Here is a 12,476-nt window from a genome sequence, read left to right as displayed (position 1 = left end):
ATTAATTAAATTAATTAAATTATTTGCATTTAGAAGCTTTATTTGCTGCTTTTCTTCAGAAATGACCTCCCCAAAGCCCCCCAGCTCCCCCGAGGAAAGCCCCCAGGTGACCCGCACGCCCAACCCTTCGCCTGAGAGCAGCCCGGGGCTGCAGAGCCACAGCAGCAGCTTGGGGTTTGCGAGTGCTGCTGCTGCTGATGCTGCTGCTGCTGCTGCTGACGCAGCAGCAGCTGCAGCCCGCGCTGGCGCGCAGGTGGCTGCGGAGGCCGACGCTGCAGCGCAAGCCGCCGGAGCTGCTGCTTCCGATGCTGCTGCTGCTGCTGATGCTGCACTAGCAGCTCCTGCCGAGGGCAGCGCAGCAGAGCCGCAGCCAGAGGCAGCAGCAGCAGAAGCAGCAACAACAGAGCCTGCTGCTGAGCCTGCAGCAGCAGCAGCAGCAGCAAGGCAAGACAGCGCGCGCAGTTCCTCATCTACGGCTTCCAAGCGCGAAAGGGTTTCTATCAGCACGCCGCTTGCAGCAGCAGCAGCAGCAGCAGCAGCAGTTGCTGTGGGCGCCCCCTTGACCACAGCAGCCATGGCTGCTGCAGCAACAGCAACAGTAGCAGCTGCTGCCCCCCAAGACGACAGCCGGGGCAGCGGCAGCTTGAGTTCGCGCAGCAGCAACAGCCGCAGCAGCGAAGGCAGCAGGCGCAGCAGCCTCAGCGGCAGCAGCAGCCACAGCAGCAGCAGCAGCAACCGCAGCGGCTTGAGAACCCCCTGCAGCAGCCCAGTGCTTCCAGCAAATTCTGCTGCCCCTTCTTATAAAGTCCCCAGCCTCAACTCCCCAAAGCCCAGCGACCTCAGCCCCAGGCTGCTGCTGCCGATGGGCAGCAGCAGCAGCGGCTGCAGCAGCAGCAGCAGCAACAGCCCCAGGGCTAAGTCGGACCTCGAGGCCATGGAGACAGACGCCAGAGTCACTCTCTTCTCCCGTAAGAAGCTCCTGCTGCTGCTGCTGCTGCAGCTGATGCTGCTGCTACTGTTGCTGCTGATATTCTTGCTGATGATGGTGTTGCTGCCGCTGCTGCTGCTGCTGCTGCTGCACTACTCTGCAAGCCTCGAAAGAGGACAGAAAGGGGCCCCATAGAGTCCTCTTGCTTGGGAAGCATCCTATTGCCGACACTGCGCTGCTGCTGCTGCTGCTGCTGCTGTCGCTACTGCTGCTGCTGGTGCTCTCGCTAATACTTAGGGCTGCTGCTGTTGTTGCTGTTGTTTCTGCTGCTGTTGCTGCTTTTGTTGTTGCTGCCTCTGGTCTTGCGGCCCTTGCGGCTGCTGCTGTTGCTGTTTTCGCCGCTGCTGCTGCTGCTGCTGCTTGTGCATGCTCGCGGTTGCTGCTGCTGCTGCTGCTGCTGCTGCAGCTGAGGGCCCCGTGCCCATCAACATCTGGGACCTGAAGAAGCTGCGGCACTGGAACTATGATCAGTACCAAGAGTTAAGGAGGGAATACTTGAGACAAAGAGTCAGTTTTTATTTTTATTTTTATTTTTATTTTTATTTTTATTTAATTTTCCTTTTCCTTTTTATTCCTTATTTGCTTCCTCATTTGCCTCTTTTCGCGCATTTAGCTGGCTCTTTGTTCGTGTCGTTTTGCTACTGCTGCTGCTGCTGCTGCTGCTGCTGCTGCTGCTGCTGCTGCTGCTGCTGCTGCTGCTGTCCCTCCTAGTTTCTCTGCTGCTGCGTCTGCCTCCATCCTCGCCGCCACGCCCGTCGCCTCCTGCGCTGCTGCTGCTGCCGCTGCTCTTCCTGCTGCTGCTGCTGCTGCTGCTGCTGCTGCTGCTGCTACTCCTACACTGCTGCTGCTGCTGCTGCTGCTGCTGCTGCTGCTGCAGGCGTCGCCGGTGGTAGAGGAGCGGGCGTTCGCAGTGCCGCACCCCGGGGTGGACTACTTTTACTACAGGGCCCCCTTTTTGAGCCACGCGGGCCCCACAGGGCTGACAGCAGCAGCAGCACAATGCCTTTTGAGTTCTGGGGGCCGCCTCAGCGCAGACACAGATCTCCGCAGGACTCTGAAGGAGCGGCTGCAGGCCCACGCGGAGCTGGACCGCAGCCTCACCCGCCTCAGCTGCCTGGGCTGCCTCTAGTCCCGCAGCAGCAGCAGCAGCAGCAGCAGCAGCTGTTGCTGCTGCTGCAGGAGGCGCTGCAAGGGCGGCTCCCGCTGCTGCAGGGCAGCCGCTGCGCTGCTCCGGCAGGAGGCCGTGCTGCAGCGGGCCCTGCTGCTGCAGGGTGCGCTGCTGAAGGCGCTGCAGCAGGACCAGCTGTTGCTGCAGCAGCAGCAGCAGCAGCTGCTGCTGCTGCTACCTTGAGCTGCGTGTCCACTGCTCATGTGTGGATACTGTGCAGATACTTGTAAAATAAATATTATATAATTAATGTTTCTAAAGAGATATTTATTTCCTCATTTAAGTCTTTGTCTTTATAATTATAACAACACCCAAATGGCCTACCTGCATGCCCGTGTCTTTGGCTCTGTAATAAGCGCATGCATCCAAAGCCTATAAGGCTATAACTAACTGACTAACTAACTAAGTAAATAAATAAATAAATAAATAAATATATAAATATATAAATAAATAAAATATAAATAATGAAAAGATAATAAATAAATAAGTGGGACGTGAAAGCATGTGCTGTGCAAGTGGGCCTGCAGTGACCAAAGTGTCTGTGCAATTGCATTTAAATGCAGAACTACTTCATCAAATTTAAATAAAAAAATAAAATAAATATAATTAAAATAAATATAAATAATATAAATGGAAATAATCTAAATGTCTGCACAAACGCATGCAGTCCGAGGGCTGCTGAGCCGTTTACGGCGCCGCTGCGCTGCGCTGCTGCAGAGCGCAGCAGCAGCAGCAGCAGCAGCAGCAGCAGCAGCAGAACAGTACATCAAAGGTAGCGAGGCGCTTTTTGCTTCGACTGATTTCAATTCTTGACGCAGTGAGTCCCTTCACCAGGTGTACGTACACCCGAGCTGCAGCAGCCTGTCCTGCAGCAGCAGCAGCCGCTGCAGCAGCGCAGAGAAAGCCCGCAGCAGCACAGCCCTACGTTGCAGCAGCAGCAGCTGCTGCTGCTAGAGTGGCCGGCAGCCCAGGCCAGCAGCAAGGGCCCACTGCGGGGCATTAGGCTTATTAGGGTTTAGGGTTTAGGGTTTGGGCTAGGGTTTGCTGCTGCGTCTCTGAAGATATCTTTTCCTGTAGAGGAAGCAAACAGCAAAAAGGCAACTCAGCATAAGCAGCAGTGCTGCAGCAGCGGGACCAGACACAAGCAGCAGCAGATCCTCTCCAGCTAGCCAGCTAGCTAGCTAGCTAGACATGCTATTTCAGGCCAGTAGCAGCAGCAGCATTGTGCTGCTGCAACTGCGGGCGGCAGAGCAGCACAAGTGTCCGCGCACAGCAGCAGCATCGCAGCAGCAGCAGAGCTGCAGCAGCAGAGCTGCTGCGGCACAGCAGAAGCAGCGGGCAGAGCCTCTTGGCGCCTTAGTGGCTGCTGCTGCTGCTGTTGCTGCAGCAGCAGCAGCAGCAGCAGGCTCAAAACTAAGACGAAATGCATTAAGAAGAGCTGCGAGCTGTACAGACACCTGAAGGCTAACAGTGGCTCCTGGGGCCCCTAGCGAGCAGCAGCTTCTCCCTGAGCTAGCTGCCCCCGGCTAGCTACTAGCAGCTAGCTATCCAGCTAGCTAGCTAGCTAGCTAGCTAGCCAGCTAGCTAGCCAGGTAGCTGCACATGGCTCATCTCCTCGAACTCCCCCCACCCCGGCAAGGCCCGCAGCGAGCCTCTGGGCGCTGCGAGCGCAGCAGCGCGCTGCTCTGCAGTTGCTGCCAGCAGCAGCAGCAGCAGCAGCAGCAGCAGCGAACGGACTCAGTCAGAAGCAGCAGAACCCTACTAAAGGGGCCCCCGTGGCCGCCACTAGAGTGGCTGGCAGCAAAGGGGGCCCCCAGAGGCCCCCTAAGCCCTAGAGGTGAGGCCTATAGGCGTCGCAAGCTAAAGTTTTCCTACTGCGCAGCAACAACAGCAGCAGGGGCAGCAGCAGCAGCAGCAGCAGCAGCTGCTGCTGCTGCTGCCGCGAGCCCGCCGCAGGGGGTGTGGTGAGACTCAGCGCGCGCGGGCACCAGAGCTGAGGCAGCAGCTGCAGCAGCAGCAAGAAGAATATTCATATTGTTACACTTTTAAGAATTATTTTTAAACAAGACACAAAGAGAGCAAGAGCTGGGGCTGTCCGAGGCACTGGCGGCTTTGGCGCACCTCGAGCTGCTGCTGCTGGTGCTGCTGCTGCTGCTGCTGCTGCTGCTGCTGCTGGTACGTGGCGTCCATATGGGGCTGAGGGGTTGGCGGCCTCCGATCATCTCACGAAGCTGCTGCAGCAGCATTAATACCTCTTTGTAGGTTACTAGGATGTGCACCAGCTGCAAACAGGGCAGCGGCAGCAGCAGCAGCAGCAGCAACAAGAACTGCTGCAGCACGCGTGACGGCGCAGCAAAAAGGTAGGCTAAGGGGCCCCCCCGTCTTCACTCTTCAAGCAATTGTTGGGCCCCCGTATCTTCCGTTTTTATTTGTTTTTTAAGTGCAGCAGCTGCAGCAGCCGCTGCAGCAGCAACTGCAGCAGCAGCTAAAGCCCAGTGCATGCTTCCCCTCTACGCAGTGGTGGCGTGCCTCTCCCTAGCCAGTGTGTCTGCAGCCTCCCCCACTTTTTGCGTCTGCCGTTGCTGCTGCTGCTGCTCCGCTGGAGAGCAGCAGCAGCAGCAGCAGCAGAGCTGCAGCGTCTGTCTTTTCTCGCAGCAAGGCACCAGCGGGGCCCCCACCATGGCATCAGGGGCCCCCCATTGACTCTGCATTTTTGCTTCGCTTCCCTTCCTTTGCACTGCGGCATCTGCAGGCCGAGGCTGTGAGGCAGCAGCAGCAGCAGCAGCAGCAGCAGCTGCTGCGGAATACCATGGAGGGCGAAGTCTCGGCAGAAGCTGCAGCTCTGCGCGACCCCGCAGCAGAAACCCTCGAGGCAGCAGCAGCAGCAGGAAACGGGGCTTCGGAGACGCAGCAGCAGCCGCAGGACGGACGCGAGCTGCAGCACGACGAGCAGCAGCAGCAGCAGCAGCAGCAGGAGCAGCAGCACGCCGAAGACAGAGCCAGCAGAAGCAGCAGCAGAAGGCCCTCTGCTGCATGCAGCGCTGGAGATGAAGAGGAAGTGATTTACTCTGACCACGAGGGGCCTCCTGAGGAGGTGCAGCAGCAGCAGCAACAGCAGCAGCAGCAGCAGCAGCAGTCTGAAGATGACGCTGCTGAGGCGGCTGCAGCATCTTCGGGAGAGGCGAAGCTTCTGCAGGAGCAGCAGACGGATCCGAAGGCTGGCAGCAGCAGCTGCAGCAGCAGCAGCAGCAGCAGCAACGGCCCCGCGCTGCAGCAAAACAGCGACAGGGCGTCTCCCCAGCGGAGGAGCTCGACAGCAGCGCTGAACGGGGCAGCAGCAGCAGCAGCAGAAGGCGAGGCAGCAGCAGCAGCACCAGCAGAGGAGAGCACTGCAGCAGCAGCAGCGCGAGCCACCGAAGTCGGAGCAGCAGCAGCAGCAACACTGGCACGATTTGCTGCTGCTTGCGAAGAGAGCGACGAAGAGGGGGCCATTTCCGATGAGGAAGAAGGCCTTTCTGCTGAAGCAGCAGAAGCAGAGGCAGCAGCAGCAGCAGCAGCAGCAGTGGCAGCAGCAGCAGCAGCAGCAGCAGCGGGCCAGAGCAGCAGCAGCACAGTCGAGCTGCTCAACGCGCCGCTGAGCCTCGATGTTGCAGCAGCAACAGCAGCACTTAAGGAGGCCTGCAGCAGTTTGCTGCTGCGGGTTTCTTCCTCTCCGTCTCTGTCTGGAGACAGTCTGCAGCTTTGTGTCACCTTCAGCAGCAGCTTAGCAGCAGCAGCAGCAGCAGCAGCACTGAACGGCCGCAAGGCCTGCAGAAGGGTCCTGCGGGCCTCGCTGGCGGGGCCCCCCCGTGCTGCTGTTAGGGGGCCCCCCAGGGCCCCCCCGCTGGCTGCCCCTCCGGCCCCTGCAGCAGCAGCAGCAGCAGCAGCAGCAGCAGGGTTCAGGGGGCCCCAGCAGCAGCAGCAGCAGCAGCCGCCCCCGCCCCCGCCCGTGGGCGGCGGGCCCCCCGGCGTTGTCAAAGCAGTTTTAAGGCCAAGGCCTGTTGGCTTGAGGAGAGATGCAGCAGCAGCAGCAGCAGGCCCAGCAGCAGCAGCAGCAGCAGCAGCAGCAACTGCTGCTGCTGCTGCAGGCTCTCCCGCGGCGCTCGCCAGCCGCGTGTGCCTCACGCCGCGGCCGGGCGACGCCTGGGGCTCCCCCCCCAAGCCAGCAGCAGCAGCAGCAGCAGCAGCAGCAGCAGCAGCAGCAGCAGCAGGACCCGAAGCAGCAGATGCTGCTCCGCGGCTCGAGAGAGTCAGCAACTGGGCTGAGGGGCAGAGCATAGAGCAGCAAATGAAAGACTTCCAGCAGCTGCACGCGCGCTTCAGACACACCATCAGGTAAGCAGCAGCACCTGCTGCTGCTGCTGCTGCTGCTGCTGCTGCTGCTGTTGCTGTTGCTGTTGCTGTTTCTGCGGGTGGGGCGGGCTGTGCTTTTGCTGCGGCTGCTGCTTCGACCTGGCAGTGCTGGGGCCAGGTGTACTGCCGCTGTGTCGTGCAGAAGCAGCTGCTGCTGCTGCATCCACTGCTGCTGCTGCTGCAACTGCTGCTGCTGCTGCTGCTGCTGCTGCTTTGCGGTGTAGGTATTTGCTGCTGTCCAACCTGCCGGAACATCTGCAGCAGCCAGAGGCGCTGCTGGAGTGGCACCACAAGGTGGTGGAGCAGCCGCTGGAGGTTCTCATAGAAATAATAAGGCCCGAGCAGCAGCAGCAGCAGCAGCAGCAGCAGCAGCAGCAGCAGGAGGGGGCCGGCCCGCAGGGCGAGGGACAGTCGGAGCCAGCGTCGGGCGCTGCTGCTGCTGCTGACGGAGCAGCAGCAGCAACGCAGGGGGGGGAGACCCCGGCTTCTGCGGCGAGCAGCGACGCAGCAGCAGCAGCAGCAGACACTGCAGCAGCAGCAGACACCGCAGCAGCGGCGGACGCTGCAGCGGCAGCAGCAGACACTGCATCGGCAGCGGACACAGCACCGGCAGCAGACAAATCAGCAGCAGCAGCAGACCAGTCACAAGAGAAGGACGGAAGTGCTGCTGCAGCAACAGAGGCCGCTAGTTCCCCTGCTGCTGCTCCAGCAGCAGCAGCAGCAGACGCGGCCGCAGGCGAAGCAGCAAGTGCCCCGAGCGCCGCCGCAGACTCTGCAGCAGAAGAAGGCGCACCTGGCACGGAGAGCAGCAGCAGCAGCAGCAGCAGCAGCAGCAGCAGCAGCAGCGGCGCAGCAGAACTCAGCGCGGCCGGGGAGGGCGGAGAGGCGCCTGCGGGCGCAGCGGCTTCCGCAGCGCCTTCCGCGGCCCAGCCCGCAGCAGCAGCAGCAGCAGCAACAGCAGCAGCAGCAGCAGCAGCAGCAGCAGCAGCAGGAGTTGTGGCCCACCTGACCTACAAAACCAAACATGCATGCGTCGGGGCCCTCCGGAAGCTGCAGCAAAACACTCAGGGAGTTGTTGCAGCGCCTGCGGGGCCCCGCAGGGCCAACGCGGTCTTGTGGGTCGGCAACTGCCGCGGTGGGCCAGCAGCAGCAGCAGCAGCAGCAGCAGCAGAAGCAGCAGCAGCAGCAGCAGCAGCAGCAGCAGCAGCAGGAGCAGTTGTAGTGGCAGCGGGAACAGCAGAAGCAGCTGTAGGAGTAGCAGGAGCCGCACGAGCAGTAGCGGGAGCAGCAGGGGCAGTAGCAGTAGCAGGAACACTAGCAGCAGCAGCAGCAGCAGCAGCAGCAGCAGCAGCAGCAGCAGCAGTAGCAGCGCAGCTGGGGTCTTTTTGTGTGGTTTTTCTCCGTTTTTCTTCTTTTTTGTCTTTTTCTTTCTTTTAATTTTATTTGAAATTCATTTATTCTTTTATTTCCCTTTAAAACCTCCATTTCGCTGCCTTTGCTTCTTTCCCTCATTCGGCTCTTCATGTGTCCTGCCTGCTGCTGCTCTGCTGCTGCTGCTCCTCCTCCTCCCCCTCCCCCGCTCCCGCTGCTCCCCCGCCGCCGCCGCCGCCGCCGCTGCTGCTGCTGCTGCTGCTGCTGCTGCTGCTGCTGCTGCTGCTGCAGACCTGAAGCCGGAGTACCTGGGCGAGACGCGGCGGCTGTTCAGCACTTTCGGGCCCCTCGACCGTTTTCAGTTTTTGCTGGAGCGCGGCTGCGGCTTTGTGCACTTCGCCCGCATTGCCGATGCTGTCGAGGCCCGCAACCACCTCCACGGGGTCACTGTCGGGTCTGCTGCTGCTGCTGCTGCTGCTGCTGCTGCTGCTGCTGCTGCTCTTGCTCTTGCTCTTGCTCTTGCTCTTGCTCTTGCTGTTGCTGTTGCTGTTGCTGTTGCCCTTGCTGTTGCTCTTTTTGTTGCTGTTGCTGCCGCTGGTGGCGCTGTTTCCGGCGCTGCTGCTGCTGCTGCTGCGGTTCGGGGCGCACCAGCTGCTGCAGCAGCAGCAAAGTGGCTGCTTCGTTGCTGCTTTTGCTGCAGCGGCGTGTCTCTGAACGTGGACTTTTCTCCTTCTGGCCAGGCGCCTTTTTGCGACAAGAAAACTGCAGCGCAGCGGCAGCGGGAAGACCGCCACAGGTCTCGCTCGCCGTCTCGCTCCCAGCAGCAGCAGCAGCAGCAGCAGCAGCAGGCCCGCGGCAGTCGGCAGCGGCAGCGGCAGCAGCAGCAGCAGCAGCCCCCAAAGATGGGACCTCTGCACCCCGTGGCCCCCCACATGCGGGGCTCGCCAATGGGGGGCCCCTACGGGGGCCCCGGGGGCCCCGGGGGCCCCGGGGGCCCTGGGGGCCCCGGGGGCCCCGGGGGCCCCGGCTGCCCCCCCCCCTTGTGCAGCATGAGGCCGGGGGCCCCCATGGGGGACAGGTCTTTCTTTGAAATGGGTCCTGGAGGGGGCCGGGGGGGCCCCCTGCCGCTGCGGCGGGGCATGCTGCCTTCGCCAGGGGGGCCCCCCATGCTGCGGCCGGGGGGGGGGCCCCCCACGCCGCTGCTGCTGCAGCGGGAGCGGCTGGAGAGGCCCCTGAGGTACCCTGAAGAGGGGCCCCCCCCGAGGGTACTGCCGCCCCCACACGAGTTTGGGGGCCCCGGGGGGCCCCCCCCCTTCGAGGAGGCCCACAGCAGAAGAGAGCTGTGGGGCCGCAGGGGGCCCCCCGTCTACGCGCATGGGCAGTACCCTCCCAGGAGGGGGCCCCCCCCCTACGCAGATGACCTGGGGGGCCCCTTTGGGGGCCCCTACGGGGGGCCCCCCAGGGAGCGGGACAGAGAGCGGCACAGGGAAAGGGAAAGAAGGTCTTCTGGGGGTTCTCCGGAGGCCCACAAGGAGGGCGACAAGAGCAACTCGAAGAGCAGCAGCAGCAGCAGCAGCAGCAGCAGCAGCAGCAGCAGCAGCAGCAGCGGGGGGGGCGGCATCACCAGCGACTTGCTGTCGCTGCTGCGGCAGCGGCTTCTGAGCGGCGCTGCTGGGGGCCCCGCGAAGGACGAGGCGGGCGAGGACGGCAAGCGCAGCAGCAGCAGCAGCAGCGCAGCAGCAGCAGCAGCAGCGGCGGCGAAGGGCAGCAGCAGCGGCGGAAAAGACCCGCTGCTGCAGCTGCTGCAGTGCGAGCCGCAGCTGCTCGACTGCATGCTGCTAGACATTGCCAGAGAAAGGCTGCAGAAGCAGCTAGGGGACCGCAGCAAGAAGGGGGGCCCCCTTGAGGGGCCCCCCTCCCCGCGCTGCAGCTCTGCTGAGAGGCCCCTGGAGGCCCGGGGCCCCCGGGGGGGCCCCCCGGAGGAAGCAGCAGCACGGCAGCGGGGGGGCACCCCTGAGAGCAGCAGCAGCAGCAGCAAAGCCCGGCGGTCTGCGCGCAGCAGCAGACGCAGCCGCAGCAACTCCAGGGGCGACAAAAGAAGCAAAAGCAGCAGAAGGCGCCGCAGGAGCCGCAGCAACTCCGCAGACTCGCACCCCCGCGAGCGCGGGGCCTGCGAAGACCAGCAGCAGCAGCAGCAGCAGCAGCAGCAGCAGCAGCAGCACAGACACGAGAGGCGCAGCAGGAAGTCGCCCTCCGCAGGACGCACTGGGGGTAAGTCGGGCTGCAAACTCCCGCCTCTCTCCTCCGCCGCCCTCTTGCTGCTGCTGCTGCTGCTGCTGCTGCTGCTGCTTGAGGTGCTGCTGCTGCGCGTGTGTCGGTTTGCTGCAGGCAGCAGCAGCAGCAGGAGAGGCGACAGCCACGCAGAGGGCTGGGCAGAGGCCCGCGGGGACAGCAGCTGGGGAGAAGAGGGGCCCCACAGCTCGAAGCGGCGGCGGGTGGGGGCCCCGTCGAGCAGCAGCAGCAGCAGCAGCAGCAGCAGCAGCGCTGCTGCTGCGCCGCCAGGGCCTGCGGCCGGGGGCCCCGCCCCCAGCGGGGGCCCCAGCAGCAGGGGGGGCCCCCTGGGGGGCCCCCTGGGGGGCCCCCCTGACGTGTGGGGCCCCGAATATGAGAGAGGGAGAGGCAGCAGCAAAGATCGAAATATGCTGCTGGTCTGCCGCGTCTCCAAACAGGGGCAGCACGTCTGCACCATGAGCGCCAAGTTCATCATGGGGGACGCCTCGCTGCAGCCGTGAGGCTGCTGCTGCTGCTGCTGCTGCTGCTGCTGCTGCTGCTGCTGGGGTTGCTGCTGCTGCTGGTCGCGCTGCGGGTGCTGCTGCTGCCGGGCCAGCTGCGCGCCGCGTCAGCGGCTGCAGCTGCTGCTGCGTGGGTTGTAGTGCGGGGCTGGGCGCTGCACATGTTCGCTGCTCTTGCTGCTGCTGCTGCTGCTGCTGCTGCTGCTGCTGCTGCTGCAGGCCTGCGCGTTTGGACGTGAACCAGCGGGCGAACCTGGAGCGGCTGCAGTCGCACTTGGTGCGGGGCGCGTCGGTCGGGCGTGAGGGCGGCTCTGCTGCTGCTGCTGCAGCAGCAGCAGCAGCAGCAGGAGCGCGCTTTTCGGCCTGGCAAATGGGAGCAGACTCAGCAGCAGATAGCAGACACTATGATGCTCTTTGCGACTACTTTATTCAGAAGCAAAGGCTGGGGCTGCGGGAGGGCAGCAGCGCAGCAGTTTACATGGTGCCCCCCAACCCCAAGTACGCCCGCGCCTTGGGGGTGAGTTGCCGCTGCCAGCAGCTGCAGCAGCAGCAGCAGCAGCTGCTGCTGCTGCTGCAGCGCATGGGAGAAGCAGCAGTTTAGATGCGGTTTTTGGGCTCGAGGCACACGCAGAATGGAGAGTTTGTAGCGACAAAAAAGCTGCAGGAGATGCAGCAGCAGACACTTCACATGCTTGCTGCTGGCGAAGCACTTGCTGCTGCTGCTGCTGCGTTTGCTGCTCTCGGTGCTGCTGCTTTGCTGCTGCCGCTGCGCTGGGGGCTCGTGCTGCTGGTGCGTTTGCTGCTGCTGCTGCGTTCTATGTTGGCCCGCCTTTTGACGTGCTGCTGCTGCTGCTGCTGCTGCTGCTGCTGCTGTGCAGCTGCCCGACGCCAATTTTATGTACGCATTTGTCATCTCCAAGTCTCGAGACACAAGAGGCGACTCGCACTACTAGGCAGCACACAGAGATGCCCCCCACCGCAGCCGCAGCAGCAGCAGCTGCAGAAGCTGCAGCAGCAGCTGCAGCAGAAGCTGCAGCAGCAGCTGCAGCAGGAGCTGGAGCAGAAGCTGCAGCGGGAACTGCTGCAAAGCAGCAGCTGCTGTTTAGCGTGGGGGCCTTGACAAGGCCCGACTGGCCGCCGACTCCCCCACGTTGGATGTCTCTACAGCCAGCAGCAGCTCCAGCAGTTGCTGCTGCAGCTGCTGCTGCAGCTGCTGCTGCGGCTGCAGCTGCTGCTGCAGCTGCGGCTGCGTGAGAAGATTTTGTTGGCAGTGCCCTTTTTGGGGCTATGAATGCATGGCCCGGCGTCGGGGTGTACGTACACCCCGGAACTCGGGTGTACGCGCAGCTTTAATTGGGGTGTACAGACACCTTGAGGTGTACGTACACCTCAGCAGCCTGCGCGCATTTGTGGGCCCTCATTTCCGGCTTTAATAAGCACTCGCATTTGCAGTCTTTGCATTTTCGACGAGCTCCAGTAGTACGGAACATTTAATTTAATTTTACTTTATTTCTGCTGCTGCTGCTGCTGCTGCTGCTGCTGCCGCCTGCCCTTGCTGCTGCTGCGGCTGCGAGGCACTTAGAGGTATAAGGGGAGCAGCAGCAGCAGAAAGAAGCAGAGCCCGAGCAGCACACGGAAGAAGCAAAGACATGCAGCAGCAACAGACGCTCCAGGCTGCACAGCTGGCAGCAGCAGCAGCAGCAGCAGCAGCAGCAGCAGCAGGGAGGACAAGGGGGGAGGGGGGTGCAAGCAGTTAGCATGTTTT

General features: G+C 62.5%; 2 protein-coding genes across 2 annotated transcripts; both read left to right on the top strand.

The window, feature by feature from the left end:
* Positions 1-61: 61 nt before the first annotated feature.
* On the top strand, positions 62-2,117 carry ENH_00071720 (hypothetical protein, conserved; the record flags this gene model as incomplete). Its single annotated transcript, XM_013577328.1, has 3 exons — positions 62-968; positions 1,395-1,495; positions 1,866-2,117. The coding sequence occupies 3 exons, from the start codon at positions 62-64 to the stop codon at positions 2,115-2,117; spliced, it is 1,260 nt and encodes a 419-aa protein (XP_013432782.1).
* Positions 2,118-4,655: 2,538 nt separating this feature from the next.
* On the top strand, positions 4,656-11,965 carry ENH_00071710 (hypothetical protein, conserved; the record flags this gene model as incomplete). Its single annotated transcript, XM_013577327.1, has 7 exons — positions 4,656-4,727; positions 4,909-6,530; positions 6,773-7,935; positions 8,211-10,190; positions 10,308-10,707; positions 10,931-11,209; positions 11,590-11,965. 7 exons carry the CDS (start codon positions 4,656-4,658, stop codon positions 11,963-11,965), a joined length of 5,892 nt encoding a protein of 1,963 aa, XP_013432781.1.
* Positions 11,966-12,476: the final 511 nt, after the last annotated feature.

The sequence above is a fragment of the Eimeria necatrix genome, genomic scaffold, assembly GCF_000499385.1.
Source record: "Eimeria necatrix Houghton genomic scaffold, Enh_scaff6, whole genome shotgun sequence".
Lineage (NCBI taxonomy): Eukaryota > Apicomplexa > Conoidasida > Eucoccidiorida > Eimeriidae > Eimeria > Eimeria necatrix.
This window is presented reverse-complemented; position numbering and strand designations above follow the sequence as displayed.